General features: G+C 51.5%; 4 protein-coding genes across 4 annotated transcripts; 2 read left to right on the plus strand and 2 right to left on the minus strand.

Annotated features, from left to right (window-relative positions):
- Nucleotides 1-2,645: 2,645 nt before the first annotated feature.
- Nucleotides 2,646-3,734, plus strand: J4E90_002844 (uncharacterized protein; the record flags this gene model as incomplete). Its single annotated transcript, XM_051432420.1, has 1 exon — nt 2,646-3,734. The coding sequence occupies one exon, from the start codon at nt 2,646-2,648 to the stop codon at nt 3,732-3,734; it is 1,089 nt and encodes a 362-aa protein (XP_051293842.1).
- A 947-nt stretch (nt 3,735-4,681) lies between these two features.
- J4E90_002845 (uncharacterized protein) lies at nt 4,682-5,860 on the minus strand (the record flags this gene model as incomplete). The annotated part of the gene is made up of 2 exons (XM_051432421.1): nt 4,682-5,432; nt 5,523-5,860. 2 exons carry the CDS (start codon nt 5,858-5,860, stop codon nt 4,682-4,684), a joined length of 1,089 nt encoding a protein of 362 aa, XP_051293843.1.
- Nucleotides 5,861-7,017: 1,157 nt separating this feature from the next.
- J4E90_002846 (uncharacterized protein) lies at nt 7,018-8,619 on the plus strand (the record flags this gene model as incomplete). Its single annotated transcript, XM_051432422.1, has 5 exons — nt 7,018-7,287; nt 7,340-7,606; nt 7,651-8,083; nt 8,133-8,525; nt 8,582-8,619. 5 exons carry the CDS (start codon nt 7,018-7,020, stop codon nt 8,617-8,619), a joined length of 1,401 nt encoding a protein of 466 aa, XP_051293844.1.
- Nucleotides 8,620-10,666: 2,047 nt separating this feature from the next.
- On the minus strand, nt 10,667-13,190 carry J4E90_002847 (uncharacterized protein; the record flags this gene model as incomplete). Its single annotated transcript, XM_051432423.1, has 2 exons — nt 10,667-12,907; nt 12,957-13,190. The coding sequence occupies 2 exons, from the start codon at nt 13,188-13,190 to the stop codon at nt 10,667-10,669; spliced, it is 2,475 nt and encodes an 824-aa protein (XP_051293845.1).
- Nucleotides 13,191-16,132: the final 2,942 nt, after the last annotated feature.

A 16,132-nucleotide genomic window follows, 5' to 3' on the forward strand; every position in this document is an offset into this window, starting at 1 on the left:
GGGATGATGGTTAATGAGTTCGGGAAGAGGAGTTATGAGTGTGAGAGGTTGGAGGGTGGGGGGTGTCAGTGTATGTATCCGAGTGCGTTGCAGGAGCAGTGTTTGGTGGATGGGAAGGCGGTCCTGGCGGTTTATGGGTTTGGAACGGGGCATACGGGGAAGTATGTGGGGTATTTGCTGGTGATTGTTGTGGTTTATAGGTTGTTGGGGTGGGCGGTTTTGTATTTGCGGAAGCATTGAGGTGGGCGGCGATGGTAATCCTTGTTTTGCGTTCTTTGCTTGAATCCTCGTAGATTAGATGAGACAAAATTGCTGTCGTTTCCGGATTCCTTTCTCTATCTCTTCGATCAATTCTCCATTCATGATCTCGTCCTTGTACACTTGGCCTAAGAGAAGATAGTTCTCACCCCGTGGTCGTAGCGCAACTGGCGTATATGCTCCTTCTAGGGCCACGATAAGATCTCCTTCTCGTAGACAGACAGGTCCGAGGCCATAAGATCCGTCCTTGGTACGAAACAATGCCCATTTATGGAAGAAGCGGGACACAAGAGCTCCAAAAACTTTCCAACCAGTTCCAGCTTGACAAAAATCGTACTTGATTGTGCCATCTTCTCTTACATGTTTGGAAAGTACATATAGCAATCTGATCCAATCTAAGAAACTCTGTAAATATTCCGACACGGTTTCTTCGCTCGCTTCGTAGTAACTAATTTGGTGTCTGACCTGTCCTCCAGTCAATGTCCGTGCCATAGAGATCATGGCGGGACTCAGATCTCTGCCCGTTGGGGCTTCTTCGGATACCTCCTGCCGCCAGTACTCGAGAAGTATATCGACCGGGTATTCCAGAATAAGCTTCGTACTTTCAAGTCGACCTACACAGCTGAGGTCTGAAAACCTTTCTTGCACTATGATTGCGCAGGAAACAGTTCCATATACTGAACCGCATACCACAATTTGCCGGCTACGTGGCTGTGTGATACCCTCGTTCGGCGCAGTAAACTCATATGTTCCGTATGCGCTGGACGTAGGGGACAGCCCGCCCATCATCTGATCATGTGATACAGACTGCCACTGATTCCATTGGGGAACCCAAGACTCGTATTCTGGATGGCCGTCGTAGTCCACATCTTGGTAGACGTGGCCAAAGATTGCAAGATCGCTAGTCCATCTAATAATTGCTGTGGCAGCGTCGTGGAAAACCTCTGCGACAGACTTTTCGTAATCAATGGGAATAATGGTCCTTTCGTCGCCTAGCTCTCTCAGCCCTAGTATACCATACACCTTGTCTCGAGGGTCCGTAGCATGCCAACGCCTGTAAGTGCTGAGAGCTTGTAAAAGACGACATTTGTCCGACGACAGTGGACCGTTCATTTTCCAGGGATAAGTCACGGAGGTTGTAATGAAGACCGGTCCTGAATGTCGACTACGATTCATGTGCCAGCTCGCTAGACGTAATGCAGTATACTTCGAGAGTTCTTCGGTTCCCCAGTAGTATGCCAAATTAGTTGCCAGTCTGAACTCTTGTATACATCACATGCGACGAAACCAAGGATTAGAAAAAAAGGCTTGCAGTGAATACCATGGTAAGGAAGCGCCAAAAGCTGCGCCTGCGTCTGGTAAGCGCCAATTGGAATCGTAATCCTCCGGATCACCATCGATCAGTTCCAAAGATTCGAAAAAACGCTTAACCTTTGAGGCGTGCTCATCCTCGTCGTTGCCAAGCCAAACAACGACGCGTTTGGCGCGAAGGTATATCAAATCCATGCGACGGACCTGCGAACTCTTCTCTTCATCGTCAGACTGAGCGATGCACAGTGCATCTGCCCAGACAATGCGCACCTCATTTGTCAGCCGCAACTTCACAAGCGCATCGTAGAGGCTCGCCGTCACCACGTGCGTTGTACCGTTACAGAGGATCTCACGTCGGTCGTTTGAGTCGCCCCAGCAGTAGGAGAGTGCTTCATATGCGGGATTATCGTCGACCTCGTACTGGCGAAGCTCGCATGAGATCGGGGACTCGAGGGTTTGAGAGGGTAGTATGTGTAGCAGGCGCATCTGACCATTCGATAAACGCGTCGGATAGAGCGTCTCCATCGCGCAGAAGCGCTCGCAGGTCGAGCGACTGGGGAGGGGACGACGATGCACAATCTAAGCAAGCGCAGCAAAAGAAGAGAAGCCAAAATGAGTAAGACGGAATCAGATGAGATAGCGGATGTTCTTCCCCGTGCGTTTCTGTAGTAATAATGGGTGCCACTTTGATGGATGTATTGTCTCAAGCGGGGTAAAATGGATGCCTCAAGGGGTGGAAGCAGCGGCGAACAGAGGCTAGCCCGTTCTGAGCCTAGCTCGCAAGTCCCCACTTCTAACCTGGAAGGTTTGGTGGGTGCATCTGGCCCGTCGATGCCCAGGAGGTCCTTCACTGGACAGCTCTTGCAAAATGACTCATTTTGTATCATGTCGCTACTGCGCACGGCCTCACAGGTTTGCACTCCCATAACGACTTTCAATATCGGAATACCGTGCAGCGATGATGTACAAAAGGCGCCGTGGCTGCCTCATTGTGCTTCCCAGCCACCTCTCAGGCTTCCAAAGGCTCCGCACCACATACGTCGGTCAACACAGTGTAGCGATATCAGCTTACCAGCATGGATCCCTACGATCTTACTAATGAAGAAGGCCTTCAGCAATACCTCGAAGCGAACCAATTCCCAGCAGCTAGCGTTCAGCTCCTCTCAGGAGGCAATGCAAATTACGTCTTCCGCGTCACGAAGCACGACGGCTCCACGAGCATCTTCAAACATGCAGAGCCTGTTCTGAAACTCAACAAGGACTTTGCACTCGATCCCGCCCGCATGGATTATGAGGTCCGGATTCTAGAAGCACTATCTTCCACGAAGAGCCCTCTACCCACGAGCCCTATCAACTCGCACGTACACGCGGCGAAGTTGTTGCACTATGACCGATCGGAAAAGCTACTCCAAATCGAGGATGGCGGTCGCCGTAACCTGAAGGACGCTTATACGGACCCGAAGCTCGATATGTCGTCGATTGGAGAGCAGCTTGCCAGATGGCTCACTGCACTGCATACTGCAGCAAGGAATTTCTCGCTCGCCTCACCAGATCAGGCTGCGGACAGCAATAACAATCCCATTGCTGTCAGCGTGTACCGTTACTCGTACAACGATCTGCACACCGCATTGACGCAGTTTGGTCACGACCCCCAGCTTGCCGATTTTGTCAACGAAAAGTTCGGCAGTCTACTCGCAACAGACGACGAGTGCATCTGCCATGGCGACTTCTGGCCTGGAAACATCCTCGTCCGAGACCTTGAGTTGCAGCTGGTTGAGCTGACCGTCGTGGATTGGGAGATAGTGCGTCGTGGTACCAGCGCAACGGATGTCGGTCAGTTCGCTGCCGAGGCATTTCTTCTTGATCGCTTTCGAGGTGGTAGAGGATTGCTCAGTGCGTTCTTGAATGCATATATCACAGCTCGTGGGCACGCAGAGGTGCTCGGCAAGGCGTGGCTGACGAGGATGGTGGTGCATTGGGCAGTTCACATTGCATTCTGGCCGACTAGAATTGCGTGGTCTGATCCGGAAGAGACTAGGTCGCTCGTTGATATTGGCGTTGCTACTTTGCAGAATGTCCTCAATGACGATTGGGAGAAGGTTCTGCAGTCACCGCTGTTGAGAGATGTGAAGGAAGCGCACTCTACGCTATTGTCTCGACCATGAGGTCTTTCAACGATGAAGATAATTCGTCAAGGGTTTGCAAGTTTTTAGCTCCAACGTCTAGAATTGAAAGCACCTGGGTGAATGTCTTGTTCCTAGTTATTAGTTACAATCCTGCCAGCAGACCCCACTCTGCTGATCACATGCTGAGGTGGGATGGAATTTGTACCTAGTGATAAGAACCTTCCACCCATCCCTTTGATCGCTTTGTTAAGCAAACAAAAGTCTTTCACGCGGATATATAATAACACATCATGGTCACCACCAACTATTATCTACCATGTCATCGACCAGCGCGATGTCTACACCACTCTCACCCGACGATATCTCCCGAATCATAGGCCGAACCACGACTGCGCTTGGAGAGATAGCACAAGTGCTACTTGAAGAAATTTTGCCACGTATGTCGTCAACACAAGCAGCGCAAACACAAGCCCATGTGTCAAAGATTGTCAACGGACTTGTTCGTGCCTTGGTACAGGAAACCAACAACGGGAACGAGCATCCATCACTATTGCAGCAACTGTACACCATGCTGCAACAAGACGTCGCACCTGTAACCCCTTTAGATGTACAGGTGTCAGACGAACGGTTGCTTGCTATCGTTGATAGGGTTGAAAGCTGGAGGGACTTGGTGCAAACGGGAGCGCTTGAGTCCCCGGACGAGCTAGAAGCCGCGTTGTTAGCGCTAAACTTAGACGAACAATCGTAGGTGCTGGTGTTGAGGACAATGAGATTGGCAAGAGGGATGATTGGGGTTATGGATGAGATGGCAGGACGTTCTGAGAATGAATAGCAGCCGATATTGGCATTGGTGATACAGGTGGTTAGGATGCTTGTTGAATTACTGCTAGCTATAGGCTTGGTGGTTACTCTGCTCGTCGTCACTAGTGACCCCTAATCGATAATGCCTCCTGATCTTCCTAGCAACTGTCTTTCGATTTCCGCAGTTACTGCACCTTCTTCGCCCCCGATGCAATCTCAATGTCCGCCAGTGCAGCCTCTCGCCAGAACCAGACAGCGGCAAGCGTCGCGCCCGGGCCACCACCACCTGTCAGTGCCGCAATAACAAGAAAGCTCTCGAAGATGTTTTCGAGCGTAGCCTCTCCGTTCCTCATCCGCTGCACATCGCACACCGCGACCCACGACGGGATAATGTACATTAGTCCGATGATGAGCCAGTCCCACTGGAAGATGAACAGCAAACCCCAATCAGCGTTCCTCTTCCAGGTATAGGTACTGGGTAAGAAAACGCGGGCGTACGTAACATCAGGGTCTGTCGATAGGGAAATGCCACGGATGGCGTACCAATGAGTCGCTACACAAAGAACGAAAAGCAGAGCGTAGAGGACTTTGAGATGTCGAACATCGGCATTCCTGTTGCTTGCGGTAACGGTCGTCGAGGTACCAGAGAGAGAGACGAGCCACATGGGGATGCCGGTAAGAATGGGTGTGAATTGCCAGAATGCTAAGAGCTTTTGCATCCTGTCTGCGCTTTGGTCGGGAAGGAACAATGCGACCGTAGGCACAACGTAGAACAGGAAAACGCCCGGTAGGATAACGCGCGCGTAAGGCAACGGGACAGTGCGTCCGCTCTCAAAGTAGGCTTTGGGCTGCGAGACGCGATGGAGGACTAGCCACCAGATAGTGACGATGCAAGCTGCTCCAACGTTCTGATAGACGAAGGCCCAGATGGAAATACTGTATAATGTCAGCTACCTCCGGTTTCGCCAAATCCTACATTTGCAGACTTACTATTTCAGCCAACTATTCTGATTTCGCTGCCGGTACGCCTCAACATTGTTGATCGTGACAAGGGCCGTGATTTGGATAAGGAAGTAGAGTTGTTGCCAATAATATGGCTCGTTCCATCGCATCGGGCCGGCTAGGAAGGCAGCCACCAGGAAAGATAGACCTTCGTCCACCAAATGGATGCCCGTGTAGTTCTTCTTGATAGGCACACCATTTGGGAAAACGCCCGACGCTGCTGTTTCTAGAAAGCCCACAGGAACGTCGTTCATCGCGGTCGTGATGCGCATCGTATAGAACCCGAGCGCGGCCAACGCCGCCATGAGAGCCAGTAGCGCATTGTTATTTGGGCGGCCGACGTTTGCTGCTGATGTTGCCATGGTGGGCTGTTGCTGACGCTCAGGACATGTGGTGTGCAGTGGCAGACAGGTCTGGTTTTGTTCGTCGTCCCGCGTAAGTGCTCGGCTTCACTTGGCGAGCTTCATCTCTCCTATCAAACTCAATACGGAGAATACGACGCCTATTACTTGCGGGGCTTGCTTATGTAAAGCGGCTCAAGGGCCGGCGGTTCCATTGCTGCTTGGCTGTGGCTGTCTGGGCAACTTCTGCACTGTCAGACGACGCCCTAGCATGTCGATGTTATCGCAAAGCAACGACGAGAAGACAACAGGACCCGGAGCGTTCGACGATGGTCCAATGCGGCCCCGGGGACGAATGATGTCTCACGTGACCCAGGCGTGGTTGAAGAGCTGCGTCATGTGACCCTTGAAGACTGCCGAGGTAGGTCCGCGCCGGACAGATCTATACGGGTTTTATCCGGAAAGCGAACTCATGGGTGAGATAAAAGTTTCCCATCAAATGGAGCGAATGTCGTTTTTACTGTGCCTGGAGTGTTGTTCCAGGTAAGTATACCGAATGTATGGTTCGGGCCTTCCGGCTAAGCGGCACACTCGATGGCCGGAACGTGTTTCAACGGCGTTGGTGTTGATGGCCATCCGGTTTTAGACGTGACGTCAATGCACCGCTTCTTGACATGCCTCTATCGATATTCCTTTTGAAAGAGCAACTTCCACGGTGCGAATAGAAGGAACAGCTGCATCTAACCCGAAAGAAAAGACGGCTCGCATGGCTTTGCGGGGTGATGTGCAGTAATGGTACCTGCCAAGCGCCCAACGCGATGAAGGTGGACGCGGAGGTGCCGAGATCGCGTCCTCCACGCGACGCTAGGGGAGTGATGTCATAGCATCCTTTCATCGCCTTTCGACGCAAGCTGGAGCAAGCACCACCAAGAATCTCCGTCTTATGCATGGACGCCACCAGATCGAGTATGGCGCCTCCAATTTATGATGCGCTCTCCAGCGCTATTACGCATTGGCGCCCTCCAAGTCTCGGAACCTTGGCTGCCAGGGTTTGACAGCGCGTCGCGTCTTCCCTCTTGTATGCTTGTCTCTCTTGTCAAACCTTGCCTGCATCCTCTTCCTTACTCCCATTCACAACGATACCCCAGAGCCCCTAAAAGGCCCGAAAGTCATACAAAATGGTTGGAGGCAGACGCAACGTTCTCAACAGCCACGACAACAGCAACGGCAATGTCAACCGTCGCCACAACGTCGAACAGTTCAGCAAGTACCAGCGCGTCGACCTGGAAAGCGGATATGGAGCGATTACACCCGTCAAGCCGAAGCGTAGATTTCGCGATGCAATTGAACAAACCGTCAAAGACAACCGCGCCAATGAAATGAAACAGAAGTTGATCGACAACATCGACCATGAAGCGCTCGAAATATATAGGAAGAGTGACGAGAGCGTATGTTGCAAACCGTCGAATCGCTCATTCAAATGCTAACATCCACTTTTAGCTGAAATCTATAAAGAACAAAAAGGTACGCGGTTTCTACGAGGAGCAGAACGAGCGCCTAGACGACTGGGCCGAAGTCGACATGGTTGTTTCCTCACTCGCCGACGACATCGTCGATAGTATGAACCCGCGAGACGTCGATGGCGATGGCGTGGCAGAAGACCGGGGACCATTGGGTAACAGCGGTGAGGACTTGGAACCTTTTCTACCCGAGGAGGAGCGCAACAAGCGAGCAAAGTCCGCTAAGCACGCGAGATGGGCGATTAATGTAAGTACGGATCCCAAGCGTGCCTTCGCAAACTGACAGTACAGATCAACGTAATCGTAAACATCCTTCTCCTCGCAGCCAAAGGTGTAGCAGCCATTTGGTCCAGCTCCCTCTCCTTGATTGCATCCCTCGTCGATTCCGCCCTTGACTTGCTCTGCACAGTCATCATCTGGACTACCAACAAGCTTGTAAGCTGGCGTGTGGAGGGTTTGCGAAAGAAGTTCCCAATCGGCCGCCGACGCCTCGAACCAATCGGCATCCTGGTCTTTTCCATCCTCATGGTCATATCGTTCCTCCAGATTCTGCAAGAATCGGTCAAGAAGCTCTTGCCAAGTGGTGACCACAGTGTGTCTCAATTGCCACCAGCTGCCATTTTCGCCATGGTCGCTACAATCGTCGTCAAGGGTACCATTTGGGTAGGATGCGCAAGGGTCAAGACAACACAGGTGCAGGCCTTGGCACAGGACTGCAAGACTGGTAGGCTCATTTCCTTCGCCTGTTCGAATGCAATGACTAACAGAAGTAGACGTCATCTTCAACACGCTCTCCCTCTTGTTCCCGCTCATTGGGGGCCACGTCGGTGTCTGGTGGCTCGATCCCCTCGGCGCAGCTTGCCTTTCGCTTTTCATCATCTACGACTGGGCTTGCACTTGCTTTGAGAACGTCACCCGTTTGACCGGTGAGCAGGCCAGTGACCGTGTGGAACGCAAGATGATGTATATGGCATACCGCTTCTCGCCCCTCGTCGAGGGTTTCAAGAGTCTCAAGTGCTACCATGCGGGTGATGGTGTCTGTGTGGAGATCGATGTGCTCATGAAAGAGGAGACGCCCTTGAGGAAGTGCCATGACATTGCGGAGACCCTGCAGTACTGTCTAGAAGGCCTCAACGAGGTGGACCGCGCTTTTGTTACTATGGATTGTGAGTATCATAATCGAGAGAAGGGTGGTTGTGAATATAACGCTAACATCTTGCAGACACTTCCCAAGGTCCTACAGGCCACGCCGGCAGCTAGATCTATGCATACGAGCGATTCTCATTCTGCGAGGTTAACGGCTGGTCGCATAGCATACATGGCGTTCAGTCAGTATCATACATACCTGTGTTTTTCTCATCATTTCCAGCGTACTAGCATTTGATTTTCCAATATTACAATCAGTACAACTTTACAACAATCACTATTGTCCCTCTACGTCATCGCTTCGTTTGCTAATCCACGCTATGGCCTTTTTTAGGTCGTGAGAAGCGCGTGACGGCCAATATGCGGCGCCGGTGACCTAACAACAACAAATACAGCTCCAAAATCTTGTGCTCATTCACAGAGAGCCCGCATTCGCGACCCTTGCCACCCTCTCGCAATCCCTATCTGCCTCCTAAGATACACGCGCGAGCGTACCCGCGCACGACTCAACCACATTTCTTCGCCGACGCCAGACTCCTCGAAAATGACCCCTACTACGTTCAGCGATTGCGCCGACTTCCTCGCCCGTGGGCTCGAGCTCGCCGAATGCAGCATCTGTAGAGAACCGTTCGACGTCGCTCATTGGCCGTACCAGATTCGCGAATGTGGACATGTGTTCGGAAAGGTCTGCCTGGAGGCGTGGCTGAATCAGTCGGGCACCCAGGGCACTTGTCCACAGTGCAGAAGCATTCTATTCGGAGCACATCCCGAACCTGAACTTGCGGAGGAGACACTGCAGCGTTTCCAACTAGCCCGTCGAACTATACGGGGATACATGCTCCGGGTACTCAACGTCCATGATGCCGCTGGGCTATTAGTCGTGCTGTGGAAGGAAATGACGATTGCTTTTGAGCCAGATGCCCGAGAGACATATGAAAACGCATGGACCCCACGCATCATCGGCCTCATTCGATATTTGCTTGAAGGACTGGGTCTATCGAACCACGACCAAGAACGCGAGGCTTTGGCTCAGGAGGTGCGAGAGACCAACGCCCTTGAACTTGCATTATATGCCGAGCAAGAAGTCATACCCTTCGGCTATCAGCCCATCAATGATCTGGCACGAAACATGATCAAAATCTCCCGCATCTTCCCTCGCCGGGTCATCCCTGATCCGATCCTTTGGCGCGCCATAATATGCTTGCATAACTCTTCAGGCCCTGACATTACAGACTGTTGTTTTCAAGATGACAAGGATTGGATGTTCGACTTGCCCGACCTATACGACTGGGGCCATCTTGCAGCTGGCTTGTATTTTTTGCTGGTCCTCATGGCGCAAGACACCAAACACAATCTCCGGTCAAACGACGACTATAATGTTGAAGACGTGAAGAGTCTGTTGCGAGTAATACACGCTCAGGTTATGTATGACGATTACCTGGAGTTAGACAGCGACAACATCTCGAGAGACTACTGTGAGAGGGTAGTTCGCTTTCATCATATAGCGCAGATCAACAACCCACGGACAGTTCCCAGTCAAGAGGTAGCCGACCCGCATACAGACGAGGAACTCGTCCTTTCCCATGTCAGGGATTTTTGGTTGAGCTCTAGGGGGTCCTGGACGGTCGAGACTCCATACGGAGGTGAACGGACATGACGACGGGCTTGGAGCAGATGATGATGGATGGCGCACTCCGAAGACGGTAGCAGACATTGTGACAGATGACTAGATGTGATATGAGATCGAAGGAGGTTTCATTGGGAGCGTATGCCGATGCCGATGGACCAGACGCAGATGACGACGTGGCCCAACAGGCGATTGGGAGAGCATGACAAAGGTCGCTAGAACAATTTATGCAGTATCCAGGGAGACATGAAGGTTACAAGCAGTGTATTAGACCTCATGAGTAGAGGTAGAAGATCAGTTAGCTCTCATAATGCATCACAATACGTCGTTACTGTGGCTATGTCCAATTCTCATTCGCTGTGGTATCTGTGATCGAACACAAACACGGAAAACAAGGAAACAAAGCTAAGCAAAAAGGACGTCCTCGTCCGAAGACACGTCCCAACCCATGAACTGCGCGAGAAGCACTAGAAACAGGAACGCCAACCAAAATAGAATACATCCGTGGAGAGATACTGCCTTGATACCAAGAACTCAGTCACGACTCCGTTTTACGCGCTCGCTGCTCTCAGAGTCAGCAGGCCCTCGTGCATCCCTCTTCCTCATTGCAGTACGCTCCTGCTCTTCAGTAGGCTCAGCGGGCTCTTCTCGCAACCGCTTCTGGACTTGCTCGTTGTCATCGTGCGGGATGTTGGCAAGGCTGCGCTTGCTCTTGGAAAGGACCGCCGCTCCAGCCCCATCAGCCTGAGCCGAAGCAGTCGCTTGCCCCACAGCTAGGTTCTGATCAGCCCTCCGCTCGGCGATCGATTTTCCCATGTTGCTCAGGTCACTCCAATACATCTCCGTATCCTTCATGTACTTCTCGTACTGTTTCTGATTATTCAATCTGACCCTCCAGCGGCTGTTCTTCTCGAAGTAATGGCGCTCCTCCGCCATCGCAAGATCTTTCATTTCGTCCCAGGTCAGGCCGCCATCACCATTCTCCGCAATCTTCAATTTAAGATTGCAGTCTGAGATGCTTTGGAAGAGAAGTTCGAGAGGTTCCTGGCGATGGGTGCGGCGTATTGTTCCATATGAGTCTTTCTCTACCTTAACGTCTCGAGCGGCCAAGGCTTCCATACACCTCCAGACAATCTCTTCGCTGCCACGAGGGCTCACGTCTTCTACGAGAGCTTGGATGATTTCGACGGTCTTTTCGACGTCTATCATAGGCTTGCAGTTGCTGTCGCAAGCTTGGAACCGGGGTTGTTTGGTGAGATAATCCATCATGACTTCGATGTCTGATGATTTCTCAAATGAGATGTTAAACTGGCCTTCGAACATGTCTGAGGCAGAATTGAGTTTGTTTTGCTCGTTCTTGTTCATCATCTTTCTGCGCGCTTCGATCAGCAGTCCGATGAATTGGTCTTTGATCGAAGTCTCAGGAGGAGCGGGGAGACTAGCTGACTGCGCGATACTGCTGGCAGCAGTTTGGGAGGCGCCAAAATGATTGCTTTTAGCAACCTTTTGGGCATATTCTTTCACCCTGTTGTATGCTGCATTAGTCATCAAGCTGTTCTTCATGGCGAAGTCGAGGTCATTGGCCAGCCCTCTCGCAGACTCTGCTCCGCCGATATAGTCGAAGATCTCGTCCCGAATTCGGTTTTGCTGCTTCTCTTGCACCATCTGTGGAAGTGCTTGTTTCAGGATGACGTGAAGATTAGGAAATAGTGCTAGTAGAAATTCGGCTTTGCCGTTCGACCAGTGGTTTCTTGTGTTTGCTTGGGCCCTGATTCTCGCTCGTGATTCAGTAGTGCTCTCAGGCGGGGGCGCGTCGACCATGTTCTGCTCCTCGGTATCCACGCGGCTAGTGACTTGGACATCGTCCATGTCATCTTGTACCACGCTGGAGATATCGCGAGAAGCTGGCGGTGACTCTATCCCGTCCATGGTGTGGCTAAACTCTGCCCGCATGTTTTGAGAGTCGACCGGACGAGAATGATTAAGTTCTGGGATGCAGACTTCCATCGCTTCGGTTTGCGATGCTGCTCCAAGGATGGTTAACAGCCCACTAGTACTGACATCGCGGTCTGTGGTATCTGTCGAATGTGTCGGTTGGAGAGTGGTGGGCTGGGTCTCATGTACATCAGCGGCGGCAACGTGGACTATACTGTTTTGGTCGTTGCCATCGTCGTTTGTGTATTCGGTAACAGGCGCATCTGCCGTACCGCCGTTACTCTGGGGAGCCCTTGTAGGCTCAATGGTGAATGATTGCTCTGCCGAGACTGCACCATGACAGGCTTTGACTTCGGCAAGAGCGCTGGTGTCTTCCCCGACATCGGCTTGTAAGTTGGCGCAGTCTTCAACTCTGTCAATGGCTTGGTCAAGCTCAGGAGACAGTGACGCCTCCGTAGTGAAGGTGCTGTAGCTGCTGACCGACGAGAATAGCGACGAGTCGTCGGATGAATCGTCGGAAGATTCCTCGTCACTGGAGATGTCTGGTAAAGGAGTACTACTGGCGTACTCAAGAATGGATACCACGCGGGGTTCATGGAGAAGGATGCGCTCTTCAGCCTTCGAAAGTGACGGCAGGGGCTTCTTGCTCGCGACATCCAGATAGTACTCGTCGAAGGTTTGGTGAGGCTTCAGAACTTTGAAGTCGGTACAAAGGTCCTCGAACACGTCTTTATGTTGCCCGGTAACGTTCTCGTACTGCTGGAGGTGTGACCGCGCGACAACAGCAGAGCGGCGTGATCTCTGGTTGCGAGAAGCCTTGCGAAGTCTCGACCTAGGGGTCTATTTTCCGTCAGTCTGTAGATTGTTCATCACGCGACGCAAGACTTACGGTGTTGTTGTCCGCCGGTGATATCTCGGCGCGCATCGCTTCCTGAACTGAAGCAACGACGACCGGTATCATCTTAGCGAGCATCTGTTCCAGCGCGCCAGCCTCGTACATCGGGCGGAGCGCGGCGAGTAGACGGGAAACAATGCGTTCCTCCATGGCCTCCAGATACTCAACCAAATGAGGGGACAAGGGGCTGTCAGATGAGAAGACGGGGGCAGAGTTGGTGGTAGCCATTGCAAGAAGATACAGGTCGACAGGAAAAGAGGTGTCTGACAGAAGAAATGTGTGTAGTATTGCAAGAAAGTAGGTCAGATTCGCGGTGTGATGCGACTGAGCGGGGTATTGTGACTAGAAGGTCGTGAGAGCGACGCTTTGGCCAAGATATCGCGTGCGACAGGGATCTATAGGACTGCAGCGACTGAATACCGACTTTCATTGAGCCAGTAATATCTATGCGTGATTGAGTCCAGGTGAATGCGTCATAATAGCAAAACGTGCGAACGTGATCTACCCAAATAGGATATTCCAGGCGTAAAGATCCAGCAACGCCCAATCAAAGATAACGCTCGCAGAAATTCTAAGAAGTGCGACACGAAGCTACAACTTCTCATCGACAATAGCAAGTCTCCATACACAAGCGGCCATAAAAGCGGTACTTTCAAGAAAGTGAAAGAGGAGGAGAAAGATACAAACACATCTCTCTGACGTCAAGCCTTGGGATACATTGCGCACCTCACAGGCGGAACAGCGCTCGAGGATCGCGTCTTTGCCCTTTCCAGGCAGCCCTGAGATGATCAAAGGATAACCTTGTAGTAGAGATAGTGACGACGCCGATTTGTAGCTCGTAGGACGGTAGAAAACATGCTACTATTCTTGATCTGATTGCCGACGCGCTGGAATACAAAAGAAGGTGCGATAGCCTTTGAAGACACGATCCGCAGATGACATGGAATGAGACTGGTGATGTGTAAAGATGAACAGGACAATTAGAAACTTCCCGCTCACACACCTGCGTATGGGTGGCTTAGGGATAATTGTAGCCAGGCAGCTAGGATTTCAAGCACTTCGATCAAGATATCTGGGCTTGGACTCTCAACAGTGACCCATCGGCATCATGCCCTTTCTCTCCCGATGCCGGACAATACGTGCTAAAAGACGACGCGTGCGACCCATTGTCACTTCGTTTACGTTAACTCGATCATTCAGACGTTCTCAAGACGGAAACAGCGGCAAGAAATTGTAGGACCTGGAGATGGCGTCGTCGCGTGAAAGATGTTTGAGATGGGGTGGCTGGAGAGACGCGTTGGAGTTTCGTTATGGATCGAGTATTACGTCATATCTGAGTAATCATGCGTCCGGACCTGACGCGCGACGCGACGCGACCCTCATCCCACTGTCCATCGCGATGCACGTCGACCTACAACGCGAGTAAACGACCAAGCGCGCTTCCATTTGGACACAATCACCCTATCCGCGTATCCTCGCAGAATCTTTGGCCACCGCGTCTTGCTTCCAACGCTGCTTTACTACAGCATCCTTTACCCCGCCCCACAATGATCATCAGTATACCTAGGTAGCTTCGCAAAGTCTACATAATCCCAATGATAGGGTTTGATCTATTTGTCTATCGTCTAACTTCAGTTCGGACTTCCTGTGAAAGATGGACTCGAGAGGCTATACATAGCGTTTCGGGGTGCAGCATAGGCTGGTAGGTGTTCGCTTCCATCTCCACGCAGCAGCCACGTCGATGTGTCAGCCAGCACAGCACGGTATCTTCACGATCTAGTACTCCGATACACAGTATCGATTCGCGCGCCTTTTCTGACCTATCTGGTGTTGGCAGCCATACATGGCCAACACGTAACACAAAAATAGCGGTATGCGGTGACGCTAGACCAGATCCGACGATGCTTACACATGCTTACATTGCGCCGGTGGCTTCAATATCACACACTCCGTGCGGTCAATGGAGACGTCGGGGCTTATCATCTACGAAGTATAATGTGGTGTGTGGAACACTCAATCAAAGCTTCAAGTCTAGTTGCATAGCAATCTCGACAAGATGGTGAACGTCACCAATGCCAACGGCATCACCGGCGCCAACTTCGACGTGTTCGGCACTAATCGCGTTCTTCCTCGGGCAATGACAGCATTCACAGCCATCGCGTGGTACAACTCGATTGAACTCATCATCCTCATCTTCGTCGTATTCAGACGGTACACTGGTCTATACTTCTGGAGTTTGATAGTTAACACACTCAGCATTGTGCCGTATGCGACAGGTAGGCATAAACTTCTAGACTGGCAGTGGTGATGGCTAACTCAGTCTCCAGGAGCATGGATGAAACAAAACAGCGTTGCGCATGACCCTCGAATTTACAATACCCTCCTTACAATCGGATGGATATTGATGGTACCCGGACAATCCATGGTTCTGTACTCGCGCTTACACTTGATATCGCCGAACCTCAGGCTTCTGCGATTCATCTTTTGGGTCATCGTTGTTTCAGCAGTATGCCTTTGCGTGCCGACCGTAGTCCTGAATCTACGGTTATTCACCAATCACCCAGAGCGATACCTTCGCGGCTACATGGTCATGGAGAAAATACAAATGACTCTGTTCACCATCCAGGAGATCTCGATATCCTGCATCTACCTCTGGGAGACTCGCAAGCTGATGCGTGTAATCTTTGACGGAAAGGCTAGAAAGTGGATGTGGCAGCTCGTCGCAATGAGCATACTCCTGCTGATACTGGATATCGCGTTGCTTACGACGGAGTTCTTGAATCTCTACATGATACAGACGACCTTCAAATCACTTGTTTATAGCTTCAAGCTCAAGATTGAGTTCGCAGTACTCAGTCAAATTGTTCGCGTCATCCAAGGTCGTGCGCACTCTAGCCGCTCAGACATAACGCACCCGTCGGATTTGGAGCGCCAACTCAATGTCCGAAAATCGACGTCCAGTCAGGTGTCAGAGGTGGAGAGCTTGCAACACAACGTACCACTTGAATGGCGCTTGTCAAGGGAGGCCACATCTTTTGTCTCGCCAGTCGCTCTGACTATAGCGAAGAGACAAGACATCAAAAGCGCTAGGTGCAGCGTCGTGTCTATAGATGCGATGTATCCCGGGAGATTGGGGTGATATCGCAAGAGGCGTTTTGGGTTGAGTGGAC

This window comes from Alternaria incomplexa (assembly GCF_024043165.1).
Source record: "Alternaria incomplexa strain BMP 0042 chromosome Unknown scaffold_3, whole genome shotgun sequence".
NCBI lineage: Eukaryota > Fungi > Ascomycota > Dothideomycetes > Pleosporales > Pleosporaceae > Alternaria > Alternaria incomplexa.